The sequence below is a fragment of the Macaca thibetana genome, chromosome 8, assembly GCF_024542745.1.
Source record: "Macaca thibetana thibetana isolate TM-01 chromosome 8, ASM2454274v1, whole genome shotgun sequence".
Taxonomy (NCBI): Eukaryota; Metazoa; Chordata; class Mammalia; order Primates; family Cercopithecidae; genus Macaca; species Macaca thibetana.
In genome coordinates this window covers 112,787,048-112,814,896 of record NC_065585.1, presented here as the reverse complement: position 1 = coordinate 112,814,896, position 27,849 = coordinate 112,787,048, and the positions used below count along the sequence as shown (strand labels likewise).

The 27,849-nt window shown below is 45.2% G+C and overlaps 3 protein-coding genes across 4 annotated transcripts in view; 1 reads left to right on the top strand and 2 right to left on the bottom strand.

The window, feature by feature from the left end:
• Positions 1 to 27,849, bottom strand: part of GTF2E2 (general transcription factor IIE subunit 2) — a 381,513-nt gene that overhangs the window by 119,205 nt on the left and 234,459 nt on the right. The gene's annotated exons all lie outside the window — the stretch shown is intronic.
• The window catches only part of GSR (glutathione-disulfide reductase), a 58,056-nt gene that overhangs the window by 9,906 nt on the left and 20,301 nt on the right, over positions 1 to 27,849 (bottom strand). For both annotated transcript variants that reach the window (XM_050802508.1, XM_050802507.1), the window contains exons 3-9: positions 26,082 to 26,170; positions 23,872 to 23,941; positions 18,441 to 18,588; positions 15,448 to 15,502; positions 9,615 to 9,714; positions 5,757 to 5,843; positions 1,680 to 1,838 (exon numbers count right to left, since the gene is read on the bottom strand). In XM_050802508.1, coding sequence (XP_050658465.1) covers positions 1,680 to 1,838; positions 5,757 to 5,843; positions 9,615 to 9,714; positions 15,448 to 15,502; positions 18,441 to 18,588; positions 23,872 to 23,941; positions 26,082 to 26,167 — 705 coding nt within the window. In that variant the 5' untranslated portion in view covers positions 26,168 to 26,170. The remainder of the gene's footprint in view (positions 1 to 1,679; positions 1,839 to 5,756; positions 5,844 to 9,614; positions 9,715 to 15,447; positions 15,503 to 18,440; positions 18,589 to 23,871; positions 23,942 to 26,081; positions 26,171 to 27,849) is intronic.
• On the top strand, positions 25,578 to 26,024 carry LOC126961810 (40S ribosomal protein S26-like). The gene has a single exon (XM_050802586.1). The coding sequence runs from the start codon at positions 25,598 to 25,600 to the stop codon at positions 25,943 to 25,945; it is 348 nt and encodes a 115-aa protein (XP_050658543.1). The 5' UTR covers positions 25,578 to 25,597; the 3' UTR covers positions 25,946 to 26,024.

Sequence of the window (27,849 nt, the reverse complement as noted above, 5' to 3'; positions counted from 1 at the left end):
TCGAGACCAGCCTGGCCAACATGGTGAAACCCTGTCTCTACTAAAAAAATACAAAACTTCAATGGGAGTGGCGGTGCACGCCTGTAATCCCAGCTACTTGGGAGGCTGAGGTAGGTGAATTGCTAGAACCCAGGAGGCGGAGGTTGCAGTCAGCTGAGATCACAACACTGTACTTCAGCTTCGGCAACACAGCAAAACTCTGTCCCCCCCCCAAAAAAAAAACAAAACAAAATAAATATATGCACCTCAAACATAAAATATTCTATTATTACTAATAGAGTAGTATAGCATATCAGAAAAATCATCATCATTATCAACAGCAGGTGAACACTCACTGTGTTCATAATGTAAGCTAGGGTCTCAGTTATAAATTGCTTTGCATGCGCTTTTTCATTTACTCTGCTCTATAACCCAGTGAGGCAAGGACTTTTTTCATTCCCATTGTGAATATGAACCACTTGAGGCAGAGAAATTAAGCTGCTTGCTCAAAGCCATGCAACTGTTATGTCGCAAGAACTAAGGTTCAAATTCGGGTCAAACTCTGGGAACCACACCCCAAGCTCCCATTCTAGATTTTACTTCAACATTTAAAAGAACAAGTAAAAATGCCAACTGTCCACAAATATAGACAGTGTGGGTAGAGCCAAGAGAGAGAGCTTCATATCTGTTACCATCCCTGTGTACAACGTACAAGACAGTTACCCACCCAGCAATCTGGATTACCTACTGTAGACGCTAAGAGATCAGCACAGGACTTGAAAGAGACATTCACATAGTGAAAACGAAGTCTGTAAGAGGGAGGCCAGTAGGAAACTAGGTTAGAGGTGGCAGGCTGGCTGGGCATGGAGGCTCATGTTTATAATTCCAGCACTTTGGGAGGCCCAGGTGGAAGGATCACTTGAGGCCAGGAGTTCAAGAGCAGCCTGGGCAACATAGTGAGACTCCATCTCTACAAAAAACGTAAAAATTAGCCAGGTGTGGTGGCACACTCCTGTAGCTCCAGCTACTTGGGATGCTGAGGCAGAAGGATCAGTTAATCCCAGGAGTTCAGGACTGCAGTGAGCTATGATCATGCCACTGTACACTAGCCTGGGTGACAAAGCAAGCCCCTGTCTCAAAAAAAAGAAAAGAAAACAGAAAAGAAAAAGGCCAGATGTGGCAGCACATGCCTATAGTCCCAGCACTTTGGGAGGCTGAGATGGGCGAATCGCTTGAGCCGAGGAGACCAGCCTGGGCCACATGGTGAAACCTCATCTCTAAAAAACATAAAAAATAAAAAAACTAGCTGGGCATTATGGCACACATGTAGTCGCGCCTATTCCAGAGGCTGAGGTGGCTGGATCACTTGAGCCCAGGAGGTTGAGACTGCGGTGAGCTTTGATCACACCACTGAACTCCAGCCTGGGTGACAGAGCAAGACCTTGTCTCAAAACAAAAAAACCCCAAAAACTAAAAACAAAACCAGACAAGAAAGGAAAAGGAAATCAAAGAAAACTCTTTTTTTTTTTTTTCTAATTTCAAAGGAAGAAGCAATGAAATTTGATCGCAAGCTGAATACATGGAAAAAAGAGAAAAGAATCCAACGGAATCCACCCAAGTTTTGGGTGTCTGGGGGAAAAATAAAACCATAGGGCTCCTAGTAGATTCACGAATGTTTTGGGTAGACCAAGCCAGCTTACCAGTTTGTCTAAACTCAGACCCTTGGAATTTGGGTCCCGCCCAATGGCCCAGAGCAGGCAGTCAACATCTGGAATTATGGTCATGACGGGTAGGCTACCAGGAACTGCAGTAACCATGCTGACTTCCAAGCCTGATGAAGTCTTTTTAACCTCCTTGACCTATTGGCAAATAAAATGTGTTACACGTGTGTGGAGGCTGGGGGAGGACAGGGGAAGAAGGAAAGCAAATACCGAGGAAACTAGAATTTTTAGCGTTAAAGAAAATTCCCACTGAATCCCACATACGAACATAGACATACACTTTTACGCAAAGACCACCAACACTAGAACTCCCTTAAATCAAGCCTGTTCCCTGGGTTGATCCAAATCTTCTAGTCAGAGGTTGGGAATGTCAGCTCATGACACCATTGTAATGCCTCACTTTAAAAACAAGTATTTTAAAGTGTACTTCTGGAAAACTGTAATAACAATTTTTTTTTTTTTTTTTTTGAGACGGAGTCTCGCTCTGTTGCCCAGGCTGGAGTGCAGTGGCGCGGTCTTGGCTCACTGCAAGCTCTGCCTACCGGTTTCGTGCCATTCTCCTGCTCAGCCTCCCGAGTAGCTGGGACTACAGGCGCCCGCCACCACGCCCGGCTAATTTTCTATGTTTTTAGTAGAGACGGGATTTCACTGTGTTAGCCAGGATGATCTCGATCTCCTGACCTCATGATCCACCCACCTCGGCCTCCCAAAGCGCTAGGATTACAGGCATGAGTCACGGTGCCCGGCCCTGTAATAACATTTTAAGTGGTAAACCTAAGCACAGTGCTTTGAAAATGGGCCATTACTGCATCACTAGGAAACTTTTCCAAGCTGCACAATTAGTGCCTCTCCCTGGATATATATATATGTGTATATATATAAAATAAATATGCACATATGTATATATAAAAATATATATTTATAAATAAAATATACATATAAGAATATATATTTAATTAAAACAAATATACAAATACATATTTATATAAATAAAATATAAATATATAAATACGTATTTATATATAAATAAAATATAAATATATAAATAAAATATAAATATATAAATAAAATATAAACATATAAATACGTATTTATATATAAATAAAATATAAATATATAAATACATATTTATATATAAATAAAATATAATATAAAAATATATTTATATATAAATAAAATATAAATAAATAGATATATAAATAAAACATATATTTATGTATTTATTTATTTTTCTTTAAGAGACAGGGTCTTGCTCTGTTGCCCAGCCTGGAGTGCAGTGGCAAGATCAGCTTCCTGGGCACAGGCTCTCCTCCCACTTCAGCCTCCTGGGTAGCTGGGACAACAGGCACGTGCTACCTCATCTGGCTAATTTTTAAACTTTTCATAGAGATGGCGTCTTGTTATGTTGCCCAGGCTGGTCTCTAACTCATGGCCTCAACTGATTCTCCTCCTGCCTTGGCCTTGCAAGTGCTGGGATTACAGACGTGAGCCACTGTGCCTGGGATCCCTACATATTCTTAAGTGGAATGAAGGGAGGTAAGACTTGGGCTGGGAGAGTGGAGAAAATAAATAGTCTACTGAAGGTCCTAAGATGGTTATGATGGTAGCCTCCACCATCAGCCCAGCATTTTTACATTCACAATTTTATTTGATGTGGTCTATACTGAAAAGGTGAGGCTGTGTGGGGTAAGGGAAGATCATTTTTAAAAGGCTAATTCTCTAGGAAAATTCTGCCTGAAATTCAAGTGATTGCTTGAGGAATAAAGCACTTTGTAATTCTATCTACAAAATTCAAAGGGTATGATTTAAAATTAGATTCTAGGCTGGGCATGGTGGCTCACACCTGTAATCCCAACACTTTGGGAGGCCGAGGCCACAGGATCACTTGAGCTCAGGAGTTTGAGAACAGCCTGGGCAACACAGCGAGACTCCATCTCTACAATTTTTTTTTTTTTTTTTAATTAGCCAGGCATGGTGGCATGCACCTGTAGTCCCAGCTGCTCAGGAAGCTAGGTGGGAGGATCGCTTAAGCCCAGGAGTTGGAGACTGCAGTGAGCAATGATCGTGGAACTGCACTACAGCCTGGGCAACACAGCAAGACCTTGTGTCAAGAAAAATAATTTTAAAAATGAAAGATAGAGGCCGGGCACGGTGGCTCATGCCTGTAATCCTAGCACTTTGGGAGGCTGAGGTGGGCAGATCGCTTGAGGCCAGGAGTTCAAGACCAGCCTGCTAACATGGTGGAACCCCATCTCTACCAAAACAAAATACAAAAATTAGCTGGGCATGGTGGCAGGTGCCTGTATTCCCAGCTGAGGCAGGAGAATCACTTAAACCTGGGAGGTGGAGGTTGCAGTGAGCTGTGACTGTGCCACTGCACTCCAGCCTGGGTGACAGAGCGAGACCCTGTCTCAAAAACAAAACAAAACAAAACAAAACAAAACAAAACAAAAAACCCAAAAAGATAGGCTGGGCACAGCGGCTCACGCCTGTGCTCCCTGAGAGGCTGAGATGAGCAGATCACTTGAGGTCAGGAGTTGCAGACCAGCCTGGCCAAAATGGCAAAACCCCATCTCTACTAAAAATGCAAAAATTAGCCAGGCATGGTGGTGCATGACTGTAATCCCAGCTACTCAGGAGGCTGAGGCAGGAGAATCCCTTGAGCCTAGGAGTCAGAGGTTGCAGTGAGCCGAGATGGCACCACTGCACTCCAGCCTGGGCAACAGAGCAAAATTCTATCTCAAAAAAAAAAAAAGACAAAAATTAGATTCCATATTATTTCCTAAAAAATAAGTATAAATCTAAAAAAATTAAGGATGTATAATAAGGCATCTGAGCACAAAAATCAAAGTTTTAAAATCCAAATTTTAAAAAATCAGAGGCTGGGTGTGGTGGGCCATGCCTGTAATCCTAACACTTTGGGAGGACAAGGTGGGCAGATCGCTTCAGCTCACGAGTTCAAGCCCAGCCTGGCCAACATGGCAAAATCCTCTCTCTACAAAAAATACAAAAAAATTAGCCAGGCGTGGTGGCATGTGCCTGTAGTCCCAGCTACTTGGTGGGGGCAGAGATGGAAGGATTGCTTGAGCCTTGGAGGTTGAGGATGCAGTGAGCTGAGATTGCACCACTACACTCCAGCCTGGGTGACAAAGTGAGACACTGCCTCAACAAGAAAAAAAAAAAAAAAAAATCAAAGTTCATCTAAATTCAATTGCCAGGTTTCTAATATTTTACCCTTGACTTCAATGCTGTCATGTAAAATATGGCTTTTTTTTTTTTTTTTTTCTTTTGAGATGGAGTCTCGCTCTTGTTGCCCAGGCTGGAGTGCAATGGGGCAATCTCAGCTCACCGCAACCTCCACCTACTGTGTTCAAGTGATGCTCCTGCCTCAGCCTCCGTGTAGCTTGGATTACAGGCATGCGCCACCACGCCCGGCTAATTTCGTAGTTTTAGTAGAGATGGGGTTTCTCCATGTTGGTCAGGCTGGTCTCGAACTCCTGACCTCAGGTGATCCGCCCGCCTCGGCCTCCCAAAGTGCTGGGATTACAGGTGTGAGCCAACGCACCCAGCTGGGTTTTTTTTTGTTTTTTGTTGTTTTTTGGTTTTTTGAGACGGAGTCTCACTGTTGTCCCCCAGGCTGCAGTGTAATGGCACAATCTCGGCTCACTGCAACCTCTGCCTTCCGGGTTCAAGCAATTCTCCTGCCTCAGCCTCCAGAGTAGCTGTGATTACAGGTGTACAACACCATGCCCGGCTAATTTTTGTATTTTTAGTAGAGACAGGGTTTCACCATGTTGGCCAGGCTGGTCTTGAAGTCCTGACTTCAAGTGATCCGCCCACCTCAGCCTCCCAAAGTGCTGGGATTACAAGCGTGAGCCACCGCGCCCGGCCAAAACACAGCTTCTTAGGAGGAAGGAAATAATCGGGAGTACTCTAGAGGGGGAATATATGGACCGGGGTAGACAGAGCGTTCGTGTTTTAAACAACTGGGTGAAGCCACAGGCAGAAAGTGTGATTGACTGGGGACCATGTGCGTGACTGGGCTCGGCACCGTACCTGGGAGAACTTCAGCACCTCCACGCCAGCGTTCTCCAGCTCCTCCGTGCAGTTGGTGCTGATCATTGAATCAAAGCTTCTAAGAACCTGCACATCAACATAGGGATGGGTAATGGGAGAGGAAGAAACCTTGAGCAAAGCCACACTACAAACTTAGCAGGGAAACTTCAGCATATCTCTCCCCTAATTATTTCCTCCTTACTTATGTCAATATTGGGAGTGGAGTATTAATAAATTCCCTACTTTCCTACGTCACCACCACCATCTGCAACACATATGACTTCACCAACTCCTGTCTTACAGTTAAATGGACAGTCATTGTCCACTGTCTTCTCGCAAAGCTTGCTTCTCTTTTCCTTAAGTTCAGGGAACAGAAATTCTCTTTCCACTTTTCGTATCTCAAGGTCTGCTTTCTCTGATATGATGGAAGGGAAGGTTCACTAGCAAAATCTTGTCTAGCCATAAATCTCAACAGGTTGGCCTTGAAGATATATCTATGATCATCCACATATGGAGTTCAGGTGGGAGGTCATGAGTTCTTCACAGAGTAGTTCTTTTCCTTTTCTTTTTCTTTCTTACTTTTTTTTTTTTTTTTTTTTTTTGGAGAGGGAGTCTTGCTCTGCCACCCAGACTAGAGTGCAGGGGTACCATCTCAGCTCACTGCAACCTCCACCTCCCGGGTTCAAGCAATTCTCCTGCTTCATCCTTCCGAGGAGAAGGGATTACAAGCACCTGACATCATGCCTGGCTAATTTTTGTATATTTTTGGTAGAGACAGGGTTTCACCATGTTGACCAGGTTGACCTCAAACTCCTGACCTCAGGTGATACGCACACCTCGGCTTCCCAAAGTGCTGGGATTATAGGCATGAGCCACATGCCCGGCCAGAGTAGCTCTAAAATGGAGTTAACACTGGGACAGGAAAAAGGAGAATGAACTTGGTGCATTCGGGATGGGAGAGGGCAGGAAGCCCAAGTAGGATGTGGCTCTCTGCAAAGTAGCCAATTTGACAGATGCAGGAATTGCCCCCTCTATTGACAGACTGCTGCAGTTTATTTACGTATTTACATATAAATTCGAGCTAGGAACTCCTCTGCCTTTCCCCATCCTTCTAATTTGCTGGATATATTCTAGCAAAATAATACTTACCTGTGAAAAAATTTTTCAGGACCTAAACCTCGTGGAGCTAATTATACAACCAGTTTCAAAGTCACAGAGAAAGTTCCTTGAAGTACATACTGCCTAGGATTCTCAGAATCCCTGTCTCCCTCCATCTGCTCACATAAGAATTAGAATCAGGCCAGGTGCCGTGACTTACGCCTGTAATCCCAGCACTTTGGGAGGCTGAGACGGGCGGATCACAAGGTGAGCATCCTGCCTCGGCCTTGCAAGTGCTGGGATTACAGGTGTGAGCCATTGTGCCCGGGATCCCTGTATATTCTTAAGTGGAATGAAGGGAGGTAAGACTTGAATTGGAAGAGTGGAGAAAATAGTCTACTGAAGGTCCTAAAATGGTTATGATGGTAGCCTCCACCATCATCAGTCCAGCATTTTTACTGGTCTTGAACTTGAAAGACCATCCTGGCTAACATGGTGAAACCCCATCTCTACTAAAAATACAACAAACTAGCCAGGCATGCTGGTGGGCGCCTGTAGTCCCAGCTACTCAGGAGGCTAAGGCAGGAGAATGGCGTGAACCCAGGAGGCGGAGCTTGCAGTGAGCTGAGATCGCATCATTGCACTCCAGCCTGGGCAACAGAGCGAGACGCCATCTCAAAAAGAAAAAAAAAAGAATTAGAATCATAGCATCTTGGTAATTAGGGATCTGATAAATTCTGTCCCTGCAGAACTAGGTCCCAAAGGCATTATGTGGCTTACCTAAGTCACAAATTTGTTAGGAACAGTCAGCTGCCCAGGCTAGAGTGCAATCATCTTTGCTCACTGCAGCCTTGACCTCCTGGATTCGAACGATTCTCCTACCTCAGCCTCCCAAGTAGCTGGAACTACAGGCGTATACCACTATGCCTTGCTAATTTTTAAATTTTTTTTAGTAGAGATAGGGTCTCACTATGCTGCCCAGGTTGGTCTTGAACTCCTCCCTGCTATTTGGGAACCTGAGGCAGGAGGATAGCTTGAGGCCAGGAGTTCGAGACCAGCCTGGGCAACATAGTAAGACCTCATCTCTAAAAATAGATAAAAATTAGTCAGGTGGCACATGCCTGTAATTCCAAGCACTTTGGGAGGCCAAGGTGGGCAGATCACTTGAGCTCAGGGGTCTGAGACCAGCCTGGGCAACATGGCAAAACCTCACTGGGTGTGGTGGCATGCTCCTGTAGTCCTAGCTATTTGGGAGGCTGGGGTGGGAAGATCGCTTGAGCCCAGAAGGCTGAGGCTGCAATGAGCCATGATGCGCCACTGCACTCCAGCCTGGGCAACACAGTGAGACCCTGTCTCAAAAAAAAAAAATTAGTCAGGGCATGGTGGCCCACACCTGTAGCCTCAGCTTCTTGGAAGGCTGAGGCAGGAACATCCTATGAGCTCAGAAGCCTGCAGTGAGCTATGATCACGCCACTGTACTGCAGACTGGGTGACAGAGCAAGACTCTGTCTCTAAAAAAAAAAAAAAAAAAAAAAAAAAAAAAAAGAAGTTCAAGTGTATGATCTACAAGATTGCCTTTAATGCAAGTTCATTCAATCTGCAGCAGCCTGCAGGCCAGAGTGCGGACCAAGATGACTTTGAATGTGGCCCAACACAAATCTGTACACTTTCTTAAACTGCTATGAGATTTTTTTTGCATTTTTTTTTTTGAGACACAGTCTTGCTCTGTTGCCCAGGTTGGAGTGCAGTGGTGCGATCTCGGCTCACTCATTATAGTTACCTGCCACCATGCCTGGATAATTTTTGGATTTTTAGTAGAGATAGGGTTTCACCACGTTGGCCAGGCTGGTCTCCAACTACTGACCTCAAGTGATTCGCCTGCCTCGGCCTCCCAAAGTGCTGGAAAGTAGAGGCATGAGCCACTGTGCCCAGCTTGCAATTTATTTTATTATTAGTTCATCAGCTATTATTTGTGTCAGTATATTTTATATGTAGCCCAAGACAATTCTACTTCTTCCAGTGTGGCTCAGGGAAGCCAAAAGATTGGACACCCCTGCTTTAATGCAAAGAATTTAGTAAATTGTTTGGAATGAGTGTCAACCAATCTAACATTACTTGATCATATAAAATTGATTTCCAGAAATTAATAAATTAACCTGGCAGGGCTCAGTGGCTCACACCTGTAATCCCAGCACTTTGGGAGGCTGAGGCGAGCAGATCACGAGGTCAGGAAATTGAGACCATCCTGGTGAACACGGTGAAACCCCGTCTCTACTAAAAATACAAAAATTAGCCGGGCATGGTGGTGGACACCTGTAATCTCAGCTACTCGGGAGGCCGAGGCATGAGAATCACTTGAGCCCAGGAGGCAGAGGTTGCAGTGAGCTGAGACGGTGTCACTGCACTCCAGCCTGGGCAACAGAGTGAGACTCTAATTAATTAAAAAAATAAATTAACCTAACAGTGTGTTTAATTTAGCTAATAGTTATGTTTAGGCCCCCACGTCTCCCTATGAGGGCATCTCATATCTACCACTTAGTGATGAAATTACCAGCCAATTTGACCAACTCAAAATCATCATCAACCAGCAACTGGGAGGGATATTGGCCAAATTCAGGTAACTTGGATACAGCACCATGTGAAACCAACCAACTGACCCCCACCTGTTTTGCACCCTAGTATTTAATGACAACATAAGAAAAAATTCTTCATTTTTTAAATTAACATCAAGAAAAGGGAAAAGGAAAAGGTGGAATTTACCTTATCATGCCGTATCATGAGTGATGTCTTAGAACCCAGGGCTGAGAGGATCCCTGCTATCTCCACAGCAATGTAACCTGCACCAACAATGACGCTGCGGCTGAGATGCGAGCACAGGGTTAGAACTTTTAAATAAACTAATTTTGGAATAATTTTACATTTACAGAAAAGTTGCAGAGATAGTGCAGAGATTTCCCTCATTATACCCCTTGATCAGTTTTCCCTAAAGTTAACGTTTTACTTAACTAGGGTACCATTGTCAAAATAAGAAATTGACATTGGTACATTACTAATGACTAAACCCTAGACTGCAGATTTTCACCACTTTTCCCCGGTTTTTTTGAGACAGGGTCTCACTCTGTCACCCAGGCTGGAGTGTAGTGGTGTGAACACGGCTCACTGCAGCCTCAACCTCCAGGACTCAAGCGATCCTCCAGCCTCAGCCTCCCGAGTAGCTGCGACTACAGACATGCATTGCCACACCCAGCTTATATATATATATATATATATATATATTTTTTTTTTTTTTAACTAGAGACAGAGTCTCACCATGTTGCCCAGGCTAGTCTCAGCTCCCGGGCTCAAACAATGCTCTGACCTTGGCCTCCCAAAGTGTCGGCATTATAGGTGTAAACCACCTTGCCCAGTCCAGTTTTTCTATTAATCTCTTGTTTTCTGTTCCAAGATTCAATCCTGGATACCACCACAACTTTAAGTAGAAAATATCCCTTTGGGCCTGCCCAACATAGTGAGACCCCATCACTACAAAAACGAAAAAGTAAGGCCAGGCACGGTGGCTCATGCCTGTAATCCTAGCACTTTGGGAGGCTGAGATGGGTGGATCACCTGCGTCAGGAGTCCGAGACCAGCCTGGCCAACATGGTGAAACCCGTCTCTACTAAAAATACAAAACGTTAGCCAGGCACAGTGGCGCATGCCTGTAATCCCAGCTACTTGGGAGGCTGAGGCAGGATAATCGCTTGCCCTCGGGAGACAGAGGATGTAGTAAGCCAAGATTGTGCCAATGAACTCCAGCCTGGGCAACAGAGCAAGGCTCTGTCTCAAAAAAAAAAAAAAAAAAAAAAAAAAAAAAAAAAAAAAAAAAACCCTAAAAGTAAAAATAAAAATTAGCCAAGTATGAAGGTGTGTGTCTGTGGTCTCAGTTACTTGGGAGGTTGAGGCAGGAGGATAACTTGTGTCTGGGAGATGGAGGCTGCAGTGAGCTATGACTGCACCACTGCAGTGTAGCCTGGGTGACAAAGCAAAAGACCCTATCTCAAAAGAAAAGAAAAATCCCTAACATTCCCTCACAGAAGAAGGGAAATATATTTTTCATTGTTTTTAAAGCTCTTTAGCCTCATTTCCTCAGAGAGGACACAAAACCTTTGGAAATAAGGAATGATTCCTTATGCAAAGATCCTCACACCTAAAACTAAAATCAGGGTCACAGATCTCACCACCATCACTCTCCTCTATTCAGTGTACCTCCTTGTTTGCTATTTAGTTCTATCAATCATTGCAATATGATCAAAGGCCAATTTACACAAGCCAGTTGTAATCTGTAGGACAAAACTGTAGTCAAGCTAAACTGCCTGAATACATTTTGGTCTAAAAAAAGAATCTTGGCCAGGTGTGGTGGCTCACAACTATAATTCCAGCACTTCGGGAAGCCCAGGTAGGAGGACTGCTTGAGGCTAAGAGTTCAAAACCAACCTGGTCAACTGAGTAAGACCCCGTCTTATTTTTTAAAGATTTAAAACAATTTTAAAAACAAAAAATCATATAAAAAATAAAATATATAAAATAATCTTAAGTACTAGATACATGCTTGGGTCTAAATTGCTGGTAGAGAAGCTCTGGTTCCTGCCCTAGAGCAATAATGTTGACTTCCATACTACAGCCCAGGCTATAAGTACCTTCGGCTGAAGCTGTCCCATCAGGGACTGGAGTCTTCTAAAGTTTCAAACACTGACCTCTACCATTGCTACAGTGCTAATCAGAGACGAAGGAAACTGTTCTTTAATACCTCCCATAGGCAAGGTATTCGGAGTTCTGAGGGCTTAAGGTCAGGATGGATTATAAAGTAAGAACCCAAATGGCTACAGGTTAGAAGTGATGACTCTCTCATCCTGCAATGCACAGTAAGAAAAGACCAATTTTCTCCTTTTTTTTTTTTAAGAGTCTCGCTCTGTCACCCAGGCTGGAGTGCAGTGGCATGATCTTGGCTCACTACAACCTCCACCTCTGGGGTTCAAGTGATTCTCCTGCCTCAGTCTCCCGAGTAGCTGGGACTACAGGCGTTCACCAGTACGTTCAGCTAATTTTTGCATTTTTAGTAAAGATGAGATTTTTATCATGTTGGCCAGGCTGGTCTCAAATTCCTGGCCTCAAGTGATCCACCCGCCTCGGCATCCCAAAGTGTTAGGATTACAGGCGTAAGGCACTGCGCCCGGCCTAAAAAGACAAATTTCTATGTAGTTCAAAACTGTGAAATCGCTCTTTTTCTATCTCCACTCCCTCCTTCCTAACAATGTGTTGATCTCTTTTCCTTCCTCTGAATTTTCCCTCCTTATTTCCTGTGTCTTCCCTTTCTTCCCCAAACATTTATTATGTACATTCTACTTTGAGCTAAGCTTTGCACTACACTGGATGAACAATGGCCCCCATCCTTGAGGAATTTTGTTTTTTTTTTAGATGGAGTTTTGCTCTTGCTGCCCAGGATGGAGTGCAATGGTGCAATCTCCACTCACTGCAACCTCCACATCCCGGGTTCAAGCGATTCTTCGGCCTCAGCCTCCCGAGTAGCTGGGATTACAGGCATGCGTCAACCATGCCCGGCTAATTTTGTATTTTTAGTAGAGATGGGGTTTCTCCACGTTGGTCAAGGTGGTCTCGAATTCCTGATCTCAGGTGATCCACCTGCCTCGGCCTCCTGAAGTACTGGGATTACAGGCGTGAGCCACCGCGAGTCACTGTGCTCGGCCTTTTTTTTTTTTTTTTTTTTTTTTTTTTGAGACAGAGTCTCGCTGCGTCGCCCAGGCTGGTATGCAGTAGCGTGATCTCAGTTCACATCAACCTCCGCCTCCCGGATTCAAGTGACTCTCGTACCTTAACCTCCTGAGTAGTTAGGATTACAGGCGCACATCACCGTGGCTGGCTAATTTTTGTATTTTAGTAGAGACAGGGTTTCACCATGTTGGCCAGGCTGGTCTCAAACTCCTGACCTTAAGTGATCTGCCTGCCTCAGCCTCCCAAACTGTTGGGATTACAGGCATGAGCCACCGTACCTGGGTGTGGAATTTCTTCTTTAATTTTAAAATTTGTGTGTAGAGGCTGGGCGCAGTGGCTCATGCCTGTAATCCCAGTACTTTGGGAGGCCAAGGGGCTAAGGCAGGAGAATCGCTTGAACCTGGGAGGTGGAGGTTGCAATGGGCCGAGATCACGCCATTGCACTCCAGCCTGGACAACAACAGTGAAACTCTGCCTTAAAAAAGTTCTGTGTAGAGACAGTATCTCCCTATGTTGCCCAGGCTGGTCTCAAACTCCTGGGCTCAAGTGATCCTCCAGCCTGAGCCTCCCAAGCAGCTGAGACTACCAGCACATGCCACCATGCCCAGCTAATTTTTGTATTTTTTTGCAGAGATCAGGTTGTGCTGTGTTGCCCAGGCTGGTTTCAAACTCCTGGGCTCAAGCAATTCGCTCGCCTCAGGCCTCCCAAAGTGCTGGGAATACAGGCATAAGCCACTGCGCCTGGCTTCTGGAACTGACCTTTCAGGCGGCTGAATCCCTAAAAGATTTCTCTTTACCTCAATACGGCCCCAGGACTACTCATGCCACAGTATTCCACGGTGTTCATGCTCCATCCAACCAGAAGCCCCTCAGCGCAAAAACTAAATCATGCTATCTTCCCTACATTATTTACTCACTTGCCCAATTATTTACTTATTCACCAACACCGAAACAAAGATAAAGTAGACTTGAAAAATCACATATCCATTGTAAATTCATTTTCTTGTGTTTCAGAGCCTTTTGTTGATGGCATGCATAAATGTAAATATTTAAAATCGCTAATGAACAACTATCTATAATGAAACTTCTTTGAGGGTGAGTCCGGAATGAAATTACATTATCCAAACATAATGAGTCATGACTGCATGTCTCACTACATCCTCACATATGTCATGTTATTCAACCCTAAAAATCAAACAATGCAGGGTGGATCACAGGGAAGGAAGGCTGTTCTCTAACACATTTCTACGACCTGATAGCAAACCGAGAAAGATTGTATGCTTTTCTTAGAACTCCTCCAAGTCAGAAGCTTCCCTGGTCTGAGTATCTTCAAGAGACATTTTCACCATCCTATGGAACTGCAAAGCGGCTCCCTGGTCGTTTCTGAACTGCCTCGTGCTGTCTGAACTGTCCGTGACTCTGGGTGATTCAAAGTGAAGACAGGCTCATGGACTATTAGTCACTCTCCCTAAAAGACTTTCTGAGAGCATAGGATTAGGACCTCAAACTGGATTAGCACAGCCCCTGAGGGAGCAGAAGAGTTGAGCAATGCGAACTCCACAGTGAGTGCCACTCAGAAGACGAATGAAGGCCAGACCCTGCGCCAACATGTTGGGTCCCTCCACCTGTTTCCAGGCATCACCTCTTCTCACAAGTGACAGGAGGATCCCTCTAAACTAGAAAGCCTGCAATGTGCTGCAACTTCAAATCAGAGAAACAAACTTTCTCATGACCTTTTTCCCCCCTCTATGAATCTGAATCCATTCAGCACGGTGGCCCATGCTTGTATGTGTACTGCTTTGGGAGGCCAAGGTGGGAGCATTGCTTGAGGCCAGAATTCTAGACCAGCCTGGACAACAGAATGAGACCCCACCTCTATAAAAATTCAAATTAAAAAGTTACCCAGGTATGGTGCTGCACGTTTGGAGTCCCAGCTACTTGGGAGGCTGAGGTGAAAGGACTGCTGGAGCCCAAGAGCTCAAGGCTACTGCAAGCCACGATGGCACCACTGCACTCCTGCCTGGGCAATGCAAGAAGACCCTGTCTCTAAAAAAAATAAACGTTTTTTCATGAAAAGAAAATCTGGCCGGGCGTGGTGGCTCACACCTGTAATTCCAGCACTTTGGGAGGCTGAGGCGGGCAGATCACCTGAAGTCAGGAGTTCGAGACCAGTCTGACCAATGGAGAAACCCCATCTCTACCAAAAATACAAAATTAGCTGGGTGTGGTAGCGCTCTCTCTCTTTCTCTCTTTCTTTCTTGGTGTGATCTTGTCTCACTGCAACCTCCGCCTTGAGAATTCAAGTGATTCCCCTGCCTCAGCTTCCCGAGTAGCTGAGACTACAGGCCCGCACCACCACACCCAGCTAATTTTCAGTTTTAGTAGAGATGGGGTTTCACCATGTTGTCCAGGCTGGTCTCAAGCTCCTGACCTCAGATGACCTGCCCGCTTCAGCCTCCCAAAGTGCTGGGATTACAGCCACGAGCCACCACATCTGGCCAAAACCAGCTATTCTATTCTAAAATACAAGCTCCTTTAGACACATTCTTAATTGATGCTGTATCAAGTTGAAGAAAGGAGACAGTTTTAGGACTCTGTTATGCAGTCTTCAAATTACTCTGCATTTGACTTTGGCCTCTGATTGAAAGCATGAAAGATTTGAGGGATCTACTGAGGAGTTCTAGGAATGAGATATACAAGGTCATGGTAAGAGGATGGAATTCAGGAAAGGCCTACATTAAATGCTTGGGAGGAGAGGAAAAGAAAAGCCACCAGGAGACACTAAGGAAGAGTGAGTCACTGCAGTCAGGTCAGGTTGGCTTACCTAGGCAATTCTTCCAGTTGAAAAAATCCATCACTGGTTATTCCTAAGCTGGCACCTATGTAGAAAAAGGCAACATAGATCACACAAGACTGCTCTTTCTCTTGCAAAATAATCACAACATTTTATGCAAAAACCAAACACTTTCACAGCCAACATAGTCTCCGTTTTGACAAGTTTTGTTAAAGTCTCTGCTTGGAAAGCTGCCAACCAAATCCTCCCTGAGTCAACATTTTTATTTTCTCTCTAGAAACAGAAGCCATGATGGCTAAATAACTTTTACATTTCTCTGAAGAATGAAGATCTCAGCAGTCATGAACAGACTCTGCTGGATCTGTTCACCCTCCCACCCCGAGGGTAGGAGGAACCCTGGGGCTTAGCTCATTACAGGCATGAGCCACCGTTCCCGCCTGAAAAGACAAATTTCTATGTAGTTCAAAATCTATGTGGCCTGGCCAATGTGGTGAAACCCCGTCTCTACTAAAAATACAAAAATTAAAAATTAGCTGGGCATGGTGGTGTGCACCTGTAGTCCCAGCTACTCAGGAGGCTAAGGCAGGAGAATCACTTGAACCTGGGAGGCGGAGGTTGCAGTGAGCCGAGATGGTGCCACTGCACTCCAGCCTGGGAACAGAGCAAGATTTCGTCTCATTAAAAAAAAAAAAAAATAGATGTGGCCCTTTCCTCTCTGCTTATTCTTTCAAAGGTTTCAACCTATATGGTATATACATTGAATTACAAGAGGTACAACCTATATAGTGAAATAAACATGTAGTGAAAAGCAGATTGAAACCTTTGGATATAGGATAGCAGGTCCTATCTTATAGGACTTCCAAATGCATTATTCCAGGTTTGACTTTCTTCCCAGGTTGCAGTTCCATGTTTCTAATTATCTCACCACACAATTTTACATTGGCTTCAACCTTAGTCTATTTAGAACTGAACCTTAATTTTATTTTCCAACCTGTATCTCTCTCCAGTTTACCACTTCAGTTACCATCTGCCCCCAATAATACAGACAAAGCCTTCAGCTGTCAACTGCTGATTCCTTCTCTCAGTAGCCCCCCTACCTTCATTTCTCATCAGTTATTAAATATATTAGGCTGGGTGCAGTGGCTCACACCTGTAATCCCAGCACTTTGGGAGACTAAGACAGGCAGATCGACCGAGGTCAGGAGTTCGAGACTAGCCTGGCCAACATGGTGAAACCCTATCTCTACTAAAATTACAAAAATTAGCTGGGTGTGGTGGCGCATGCCTGTAATCCCAGCTACTCAGGAGGCTGGGGCAGGAGAATCGCAGGAGGCAGAGGTTGCAGTGAGCCAAGATCCTGCCATTGCACTCCAGCCTAGGTGACAAGAGCAAAACTCTGTCTCTAAACAAACAAACAAACAAATATATATGTTGCATTTTGGCCGGGTACAGTGGCTCATACAGCACTTTGGGAGGCCGAGGTAGGCGGATCACCTGAGGCCAGGAGTTTGAGATCAGCCTGGACAATGTGGCAAAACCCCACCTCTACTAAAAATACAAAAAAAATTAGCTGGACATGGTGGCATGTGCCTATAATACCAGCTACTAAGAAGGCTGAGGCAGGAGAATCACTTAAATCCAGGAGGCAGAGGTTCTAGTGAGTGGAGATTGTGCCACAGCACTCCAGCCTGGGTGGCAGAGCAAGACGCTGTCTCAAAAAAAAAAAAAAAAAAATTCACGTTGATAATGTATCTTATGAAGCCAATCCATGGAGAATTCAAAAGATGTATAAACTACGTTCACCATCCATAAAGTCCTTACAATCTACCTGGGAAGAAAGAAAGAGATCACTTGAGCAATCTCCCATCTAAATCTCCTGGTCAAGGCCTTAGTGAGCTGTGATCACACCACTGCACTCCAGCCTGGACAACAGAGCAAGACCCTGTCTCAAAAAAATAAAGTAATATAAAATAAAATAATAGGCCGGGCACAGTGGCTCACGCCTGTGATCCCAACACTCTGGGAGGTTGAGGCGGGCGGATCACTTGAGGTCAGGAGTTTAAGACCCACGTGACCAACATGGTGAAACCCTGTCTCTACTAAAATACATAAATTAGCTGGGCGTGGTGGCGGATACCTGTAATCCCAGCTACTCAGGAGGCTGAAGCAGGAGAATGGCGCGAACCCAGGAGGCAGAGGTTGCAGCGAGCCGAGGTTGTGCCACTGCACTCCAGCCTTGGTGACAGAGCCAGACTCCGTCTCAAAATAAATAAATAAATAAATAATAAAATGCAAAAGCAGTTATGACCATCTCTGAGATTCCTTACAGCTTTCATCTTCTATAATTCTCTACTTAAAAGAGAAAATATGTATATAAAAGCTTACTTAGCTACTTAAGCTACATCCTTAGAAGATTTCTCTCTCTGGAACAAAACAATAAATTATCACGTGTCTTATAAATAACCACCCATCTGACAAACTGAGGCTGGAAACAATGTATGCTAAGCTGCGAAGGAAAGAATGAGGCTTTCATTGATTTCTCTCCCTGTTACCTACAATATGTCTGAGCCTGGGGCCAAATGAAATCTCTTGGCCGGGCACAGTGGCCTGCAATCCCAGCACTCTGGGAGGCCAAGGTGGACGGATCATCTGAGGTCAGGAGTTCAAGACCAGCCTGGCCAATACGATGAAACCCCATCTCTACTAAAAATACCAAAATTAGCCAGGTGTGGTGGTGGCGTGCCTATAGTCCCAGCTACTCGGGAGGCTGAGGCAGGAGAATCGCTTGAACCCAGGAGGCGGAGGTAGCAGTGAGCCAAGATTGTGCCACTGCACTCCAGCCTGGGTGCCTGCATCATAAGCTACCACTAGGCCAACTGCAGTTAGGTTCTGCAAAGACCTTCTCCCATGGCCTGGCTCCAAAGAGAGAACTGGTTTAGGCAGATCCCCTGGCATGGCTTGTCAGGTTGAAAGCAACGGTAAACTCTTGACTGCTGTTAATGAGTACCTGCTGTATGACTCACCCGGGATCTGGCTCTCATGAGGGATGGAGGGCACACCACCTGTGGCGATCAGGATGTGAGGTGCGGTGTACTTCTTCCCACTGACCTCTATCGTGGGCTTGGGATCACTCGTGAATACTGCATGGCCACGGATGATTTCTATATGGGACTAGAGAAGGAACCATGACATTAGCCTGTTCTTAGAATAAAAACAAAGACACCTGCTGCAACTTATCAGAACTTTCATTTATCTACTGAACATTTTGATTCTTGGTTTGCTGATGCCAACACAATTCTCTATTGTTCAAGTTTCTGCAGAACTCCTAATTGGCAACCTATACTTAGGAAAGGGGTTGCCATTAGATGCTGGAAGTACACAGTAAGATGAAATAGGCTGGGCACAGTGGCTTACAACTGTAGTCCTAGCACTTTGGGAGGCAGAGGTGGGTGGATAGCTTGAGCTCAGGAATTTGAGACCAGCCTGAGAAACATGTCAAAACCCAGTCTCTACTAAAAATACAAAAACTAGCCAGGCATGGTGCTGCACACCTGTAGTCCCAGCGCTTTGAGGGGCTGAGGCAGGAGGATTGCTTGCATCTGGGAGGTTGAGGCTGCAGTGAGCTGAGATGGCGCCACTGCATTCCAGCCTGGATGACAAAGTGAAGAGGATGAGGAGAAGGAAGAAGAAGAAGGAAGGAGGGAAGAGGAGGAGGGGAAGGAAGGAGGAGGAGGAGGAGAAAGGGGAGGAGGAGAAGGAGGAGGAGGAAGAAAGAAGAAAGAAGTTAGGAGAAAGGAGGAGGAGGAAAAGAGGAAGAAAAGGAGGAGAAGGAGAAGGAGGAGGAGGAGAAGGGGAGATGGAGGAGGGAGGAGGAGAGGGGAAAAGGAGGGGGAGGAGGAGGAGAAGGGAAAAGGAGGGGGAGGAGGAGGAGGGAGGAAGAGGAGGGTGAAGGAGGAGAAGGAAGAGGAGGAGGAGGAGGAGGAGAAAGAAGAAAGAAGAAGAAATACAAGTGCTACCTTGGGCCGAAACCCAGAGACAAAAAAGTATATGTGAGGCACCCCCGTAAGAAAGATGACATCTTTGCCCCCAATAATTGAAGGTGAAAGTTCCTTATGTGCAATGTGAACATATTACAGAATGGTGTGTCTGGGCTGGGCGTGGTGGCTCACACCTGTAATTCCAGCACTTTGGGAGGCCGAGGCAGGCGGATCACCTGAGGTCGGGAGTTCAAGACCAGCCTGACCAAAATGGAGAAATCCTGTCTCTACTAAAAATGTAAAAATTAGCCAGGAGTGGTGGCGGGCATCTGTAATCCCAGCTGCTCAGGAGGCTGAAGCACGAGAATCCCTCGAACCTGGGAGGCAGAGGTTGCAGTGAGCCGAGATTGTGCCACTGCACTCCAGCCTGGGCAACAGAGCCAAGACTCTCTCTCAAAAAGACTGGTGTGTCTGGAGGAGAGACAGAAGGCTGAGAAAGACAACTGGATAAAGCTGAAATGAGCAGAGGCAAGACCAAGACAGGAATACTCTGGCCAAGGGAGGGAAACGCAATGCTTGTGCTTTCGTAAACTGGGAAAAATACCACAAAAGTACATGACACAGAAGTTCTATGCTGGAGACAGAGAGAACTCAGACTCTTACTTTTGGATGTGCTCTTACTGGAATCCTCTGCACCAAGGCCTTCACTTAGGGGGTGCTGGCATGCTTCTGCCAGCCACGATACATGCAGGGGCATGCAAATGTGGTCAACTTATAAGAATAATGGAACCATGTAAGCATGATTACAAAGTGGAATGCTTTAACATTTTGGAACATGCTTGATTCTGAATTATCTTCTCCTTTCCCTGCACCCTCCAGGCCTGTTCCTGTAGGTGCCAGGCTTAATCAAGCTGAATCAAGGTCAAAGACAAAACCCACAGGCCTCCAGAACACCATTCCCTCGGGTCGTAATGACGTCCTCCGCAATGCTAGACAAAAAGGAGTGTGGCTCACATGGCAATAGGACAGACACTAGTTCAGAGGAAGAAGCAGTGAGATTTTTACTTTCACTTTCTAGGACATTAAATAGAAAGTTTCCTTTGCAATATAGAATTTCTGGGTCAACTGTAAGTAATTCCTTCCCCATAAGATCACCATAAACTATAGCACACACCAAGATTTCTAAGTATTACAAAATGCTGGTTCCTGAATAATTTTCCTACCTCTTTTGAAAAAGTATTTCAGCTAGCTCCATTAAAAAAAAAAAAAAAAAAAGGCTGGGCGCGGTGGCTCAAGCCTGTAATCCCAGCACTTTGGGAGGCTGAGACGGGCGGATCACGAGGTCAGGAGATCGAGACCATCCTGGCTAACACGGTGAAACCCCGTCTCTACTAAAAAATGCAAAAAACTAGCCGGGTGAGGTGGCGGGCGCCTGTAGTCCCAGCTACTCCGGAGGCTGAGGCAGGAGAATGGTGTAAACCCGGGAGGCAGAGCTTGGGCCTGGGCGACAGAGCGAGACTCCGTCTCAAAAAATAAAAATAAATAAAAAATAAGTAAATAAATAAAAAATAAAAAACCTGGTGTGTTTTAGTACTACCAGTGTTACTCTATACTCAGACTTAAAATCTCCTGTGCATAAGGACTGCAGGCCTCTAAATATTTTTCCCCTGGATTGCGGATCAAGGTTGGAAAAGATCACCCTCCAAAAAATAAACCCAATGAATAAGAATATAAAACTGCATACAGTTAGCTACCTATGAAGTAGCTTGTCCTAAAAATTGGTTTATAAATATGCTGCTACTGAGATCACAGTGGCCCAATTATCATCAAGAATCCACTGATCTAAGCCAGGTGTAGTGGCTGATGCCTATAATCCCAGCATGTTGGAAGGCCAAGGCAGGAGGATCACTTGAGCCTGGGAGGTCCAGGCTGTAATGAGCTGAGATCATGCCACTGCACTTCAGCCTGGGTGACCGAGTAAGACCCTTCTCAAAAAAAAAAAAAAAAAAAAAAAAAGGCCGGGCGCGGTGGTTCACGCCTGTAATCCCAGCACTTTAGGAGGCCGAGGCAGGTGGATCACGAGGTCAGGAGATCGAGACCATCCTGGCTAACACGGTGAAACCCCGTCTCTACTAAAAATACAAAAAATTAGCCAGGCGTGATGGAAGGCGCCTGCAGTCCCAGCTACGCGGGAGGCTGAGGCAGGAGAATGGCGTGAAACCAGGAGGCAAAGCTTGCAGTGAGCCGAGATCGCGCCACTGCACTCCAGCCTGGGCAACAGAGCAAAACTCTGTCTCAAAAAAAAAAGTTTCTGATCTAAATATAACCTAAGAGGGCCAAGGGTGGTTGCTCACCCCTGTCATCCCAGCACTTTGGGAGGCTGATGCAGGCGGATCACTCAAGGTTAGGAGTTCGAGACCAGCTGGCCAACATGGTGAAATCTTATCTCTACTAAAAATACAAAAAAAATTAGGCAGGTGTGGGGGCACGCGCCTGTAGTTCCAGCTACTCAGGAGGCTGAGGCACAAGAATTGCTTGAACCTGGGAGGCAGAGGTCGCAGTAAGCTGAAATCACACAACTGCATTCCAGCCTGGGGGAGAGAGCAAGATTCTGTTTCACAAACAAACAAAACCTAAGAAATCTTAGAAACAGCAAAGTGAGACCACAAAGACAAATGAAGAGTGGTAGAAAGATACTTTCAAGAAAAAGGAGAGCTAAGTGATGCACAGGTTGTGAATGTCACCCACATGGTCGTGGTGGGAAAGGTGTCACATCCTAGCACTAGGGGGGAAACCATCAGGATAGTGAAGGATGACATACAGTTGCTGGAGGCAAACACACCTCTGCCCAGTTTTCTTGATCAGACGTCATTCATAAAAACAACCTTCTGAATCCGAATTTGGTCTCTTAAGGAGGTCTTACTCTAGGCAAATAAACAATGGCAGGTTTGGCTGGGCACAGTAGCTCATACCTGTAACCTCAGCACTTTGGGAGGCCGAGGTGGGCAGATCACTTGAGATCAGGAGTTCGAGACCCCTGGCCAACATGATGAAATCCTGTTTCTACTAAAAATACAAAAATTAGCTAGGCGTGGTGGTGCACGCCTGTAATCCCAGCTACTTGGGAGGCTGAGGCAGGAGAATTGCTTGCACCTGGCGGGAGGCAGAGGTTGCACTGAGCTGAGATTGTGCTCTTGCATTCCAGCCTGGGTGACTAGAGAAACTCTGTCTCAAAAAACAAACAAACAAACAAACACACAATGGCAGGTTTTCAGCTAGATGGCACTCCTCTTTTTAATTAATAAACTGCCACACCGGTGCACAAAATCTCTCGTATGTGACTTCTGAATCTAAGTGCCAGGCCAGATCTACTCAAGGTGCAGCCATTAGGTGAGGCCTGGTCTACCAGCTCTGGCACACGCCACCCTCTCTCTGCAGAAGAGACTGGCCAGCTGGTCAGAGGTTTCTGCTCTGACAGGTCAATTTCAATAAGAGAAAAAGTAAGAGGCCAGGCACAGTGGCTCATGCCTATAATCCCAACACTTTGGGAGGCTAAGGCAGGAGTTTAAAGACCAGCCTAGACAACATAGTAAGAAATCTCTACAAAATATTTTAAAAATTAGCCAGGTGTGGTGGTGCGTGCCTATAATCCTAGCTACTAAGGAGACTGAGGCGGGAGGAGCCCAGGATTTGGAGGCTGCAGTGAGCTATGATTGCACCACTGTACTCCAGCCTGGCGACAGATAGAGACTTGGTCATTAAAAATAAAACAGAAGGCCGGGCGCGGTGGCTCAAGCCTGTAATCCCAGCACTTTGGGAGGCCGAGGCGGGCGGATCACAAGGTCAGGAGATCGAGACCACAGTGAAACCCCGTCTCTACTAAAAATACAAAAAATTAGCCGGGCGCGGTGGCGGGCGCCTGTAGTCCTAGCTACTCAGGAGGCTGAGGCAGGAGAATGGCGTGAACCCAGGAGGCGGAGCTTGCAGTGAGCTGAGATCGCGCCACTGCACTCCAGCCTGGGCAACAGCGTGAGACTCCGTCTCAAAAAAAAAAAAAATAAATAAATAAAACAGAGCCAGGCACGGTGGCTCACGCCTGTAATCTCAGCACTTTGAGAGGACAAGGTGGGCAGATCACCTGAGATCAGGAGTTCAAGACCAGCCTGGCCAACATGATGAAACCCTGTCTCTATTAAAAAATACAAAAATTAACTGGGCATGGTGGCACACCATGTAGCCTGTAGACCCAGCTACTCAGGAGGCTGAGGCAGAAGAACTGCTTGAACTCAGGAGACGGAGGTTGCAGTGAGCTGAGATCATGCCACTGCACTCCAGCCTGGGCAACAAAGCAAGACTCCGTCTCCAAAAAAAAAATAATAATAAAAATAAATAAATAGAGCTACAGTCTGGCAAGACTTAGCTGAGTACTCAACAAGGGAATAGCTTTTTCTCAAAGTTAAAAACTCAGCATACACACCTTGGTGAGATTGTTTTGATAGATGGTGTTCAGGCGGCTCACATAGGCATCCCGCTTTTCCTTAATAACGCTGCAATGAAACTCAAGTCAGTACTCAGAAACAGGATCTTCCCCTTCCAGTTAGTAACTAAGGCATCTGTCCCTGAACACCCGAGCAGAGAATCACTGACTGTCAACAGGAACCGCAGTGAATGAATGTCTCTGAAGACAGTCATCCCTTCCCTGTGTCATTCTGCTGCCCCATGTTAAAAGCCTCTGTGCCACTCAGTGGAGAACGCACTCAGCTGGCATCGTCTTTCTGCACAGCAGACAAGGAGAAATGCTTTGGCACAGTCCCTAGAACACAGTGTGCGTAGGACGTGGTGGGTACTTAATAAATACCTGTTACATAAATTTGCTAAATTTCTTCAAAACTGTTATGGCTTCAAAAGATTTACAGCAGTTCCTTAAATAGTTAAACACAAAACTGCCATATGACCCAGCAATTCCACTTCTAAGTACAGACCCAAAAGAAACTGGAAGCAGAGACCCGAACAGATAGATACCTTTACACGAATGTTCATAGCAGCATTGTTCATAATAACCAAAAGGTAAAACAGGCTGGGCGCAGTGGCTCACACCTGTAATCTCAGCACTTTGGGAGGCTGAGGTGGGTGGATCACGAGGTCAGGAGATCGAGACCATCCTGGCTAATACAGTGAAACCCCATCTCTACTAAAAAAAAATACAAAAAATTAGCTGGGCGTGGTGGTGGGCGCCTGTAGTCCCAGGTACTCAGGAGGCTGAGGCAGGAGAATGGCGTGAACCCGGAAGGTGGAGCTTGTAGTGAACCAAGATTGTGCCACTGCACTCCAGCCTGGGCGACAGAGCGAGACTCCATCTCAAAAAAAAAAAAAAAAGCTAAAAACAACCCAAAAATTCACTAACGAATGCATGGATAAACAAAATGTGGTTTTATCCATATGATGAAATCTTAATCTGCCTTTAAAAGGAATGAAGGTTGGGCGCAGTGGCTCACACTTGAAATCCCAGCAAATTGGGAGGCTGAGGCAGGAGGATTACTTCAGCTCAGGAGTTCAAGACTAGCCTGGGCAACACAGTGAGACCTCATCTCTACTAAAAATAAAAATAAAAAAAATAGGCAGGCATGGTGGCACATGCCTGTAGTTCCAGCTACTCAGGAGGCTGAAGTGGGAGGATAGCTTGAGCCCAGGAGCTCAAGATTGCAGTGAGCTATGATTGCACCATTGCATTCCAGCGTGGGCAACAGAGCAAGACCCTGTCTTAACAAAAAAAAAAAAAAAAGCAATGAAGTTCTGATACATACTACAACATGGACAAACCGTGAAAACAAAATACACTAGACATAAAGGAACAAATATTGTATGATTCCACTTATATGAGTTTCCTAGGATTGGCAAATTCATAGAGACAGAAAGCAGAATAGAGGTTCCCAGGGGCCAGCAGGAGAAGAGAACGAGGGGTTATTGTTTAATGGAATAGAGTTTCTGTTTGGGATGGCAGGAAAGTTCTGGAAGTGGTAATAGTAGTGACGACTGTACACCTATGTGAATGTGCTTAATGGCACTCAATTGTATACTTAAAAATGGCTAAACTGTAAATCTCATACTGTGAATATTTACCACAATTCCTCCTCCATCCCTAAAAAAGTTTACGGCTCACTTAGTTATGAAAGAAAACTATGTCTTCGGTCCGTACATCCAAGATGACAAAGAAAAGAAGGAACAACGGTCATGCCAAAAAGGGCCGCGGCCATGTGCAGCCTATTCGCTGCACTAACTGTGCCCGATGCGTGCCCAAGGACAAGGCCATTAAGAAATTCGTCATTCGAAACATAGTGGAGGCCGCAGAGGTCAGGGACATTTCTGAAGCGAGCGTATTTGATGCCTATGTGCTTCCCAAGCTGTATGTGAAGCTGCATTACTGTGTGAGTCGTGCAATTCACAGCAAAGTAGTCAGGAATCGATCTCGTGAAGCCCGCAAGGACCGAACACCCCCTCCCCGATTTAGACCTGCGGGTGCTGCCCCACGTCCCCCACCAAAGCCCATGTAAGGAGCTGAGTCCTTAAAGACTGAAACAGACTCTTCTCTGGAGAAAAATAAAATGGAAATTGTACTTTAAAAAAAAAAAAGAAAGAAAGAAAAATATCTATTCTTGGAAACTGAACCCTCTTAGTGTTGACACTTACCGCCAATTGAATTTACCCTCACAACTTGGAAAGCCATAATCAGCATGATCGTGCATGAATTCGGAGTGGACAGCTGTGTTCCACATTACCTGTTAAAAAAAAAAAAAAAAAGGATCAAAAGCAGCAGTAAATGAGTCCTGAGGGAAAAAAGAAATCATGAATGAATGGTAACTAGGTAACAGCAGATAAAATACTGCCCTTTAAATTAAAAACAAACCTGGCTAGGCGCGGTGGCTCACACCTGCAGTCCCAGCACTTTGGGGAGGCCGAGGCAGGTGGATTACTTGAGGTCAAGAGTTCAGGCCGGGCGCAGCAGCTCACGGCTATAATCCCAGCACTTTGGGAGGCCAAGGTGGGCGGATCACGAGGTCAGGAGTTCGAGACCAGCCTGGCCAACACGATGAAACCCCATCTCAACTAAAGATACAAAAAAACTTAGCCAGGCGTGGTGGCACACGCCTGTAATCCCAGATACTCAGGAGGCTGAGGCAGGAGAATCTCTTGAACCTGGGAGGTGGAGGTTGCAGTGAGCTGAGATTGTGCCATTGCACTTCAGGCTGGGCGACAGGGCGAGACTCCATCTCAAAAACAAAACAAAACAAAACAAAACAAAACAAAAACAAAAAAATTAGCCAGGCATGGTGGTGCACACCTGTAGTCCCAGCTACTCGTGAGGCTGAGGCAGGAGAATCACTTGAACCTGGGAGGTGGAGGTTGCAGTGAGCTGAAATCACATCACTGCATTCCGGCCTGGGCAACAGTGAGACTCCATCTCAAAAAAAAATAAAATAAAATAAACAAACAAACAAAAAGAAACAAAAACATATATAAATGAACATACATAAATGTCTACCACATGTGATCAGAAGGAATAAGTAAATACGAAAATAAAACATTACAAAATCAGTTTACTGTACAGTATTAGCCTAGCAGTATATTTTTTAAAAAATAAACTTGCACCAATCAACACGAAATTTACTACCATAACTGGTTTTAACTACATAAAACCACCTTATAATGAATTTATATAATTCATACAGTCATAATTGCATGGTTCCAAGTAGAACAGATTCCAAAAAGTATGACTAATAGGAAAGGAAACAGTTGAGGGAAAACGTACCAGAGAAAAAAAGTCTTCCTAAGACAGAAAGAAAAACATCACCTATACCAGGGAACAGATTTCAAAAAAGCTTTTTGGAATTAAACTCAGGTATGCATCACTGATGAGATTAAGAGATTTGCTTACATAATACCAAAAAGATGACAAGTTAAAATGGAATGCCATTAATAAAGGTGGTAAGCTTGAGATTACAACATATGTTGAAAGTTCATTCAAATGAGTGGCATTCTTTGCAAGTATAAGCAAGAGGCAGCTTTAGAAATAAGAGCTGCTGTTTTTTCCTCTTTGTCAAGGGTAAAAAAATGAAATCATTCAATGTGACCTGCACCACAGATATTAATACCAAAAAAATCACCAACGTGATACAGAAAATCCATGAATCCACAGAACTTAAGAAGATTCCATTCAACAGTTTGGTTTGCTGGCTGGGTCTTCCTGCTGAGAAAGAACTATCCTGCGGTGTAGATGACCAAACTAAATTACTAGGCCGTGGCCGGTCTCGGTGGCTCAGGCCTGTAATCCCAGCGTTTTGGGAGGCCACGGTGGGTGGATCACCTGAAGTCAGGAGCCCGAGATCAACCTGGCCAACACGGTGAAACCCCATCTCTACTAAAAATACCAAAATCAGCCGAGTGCTGTGGCGCGCGC

Excerpts from the sequence above, each read along its gene's own strand:
- LOC126961810 (XM_050802586.1), top strand. The coding sequence starts at position 25,598 with ATGACAAAGAAAAGAAGGAACAACGGTCATGCCAAAAAGGGCCGCGGC.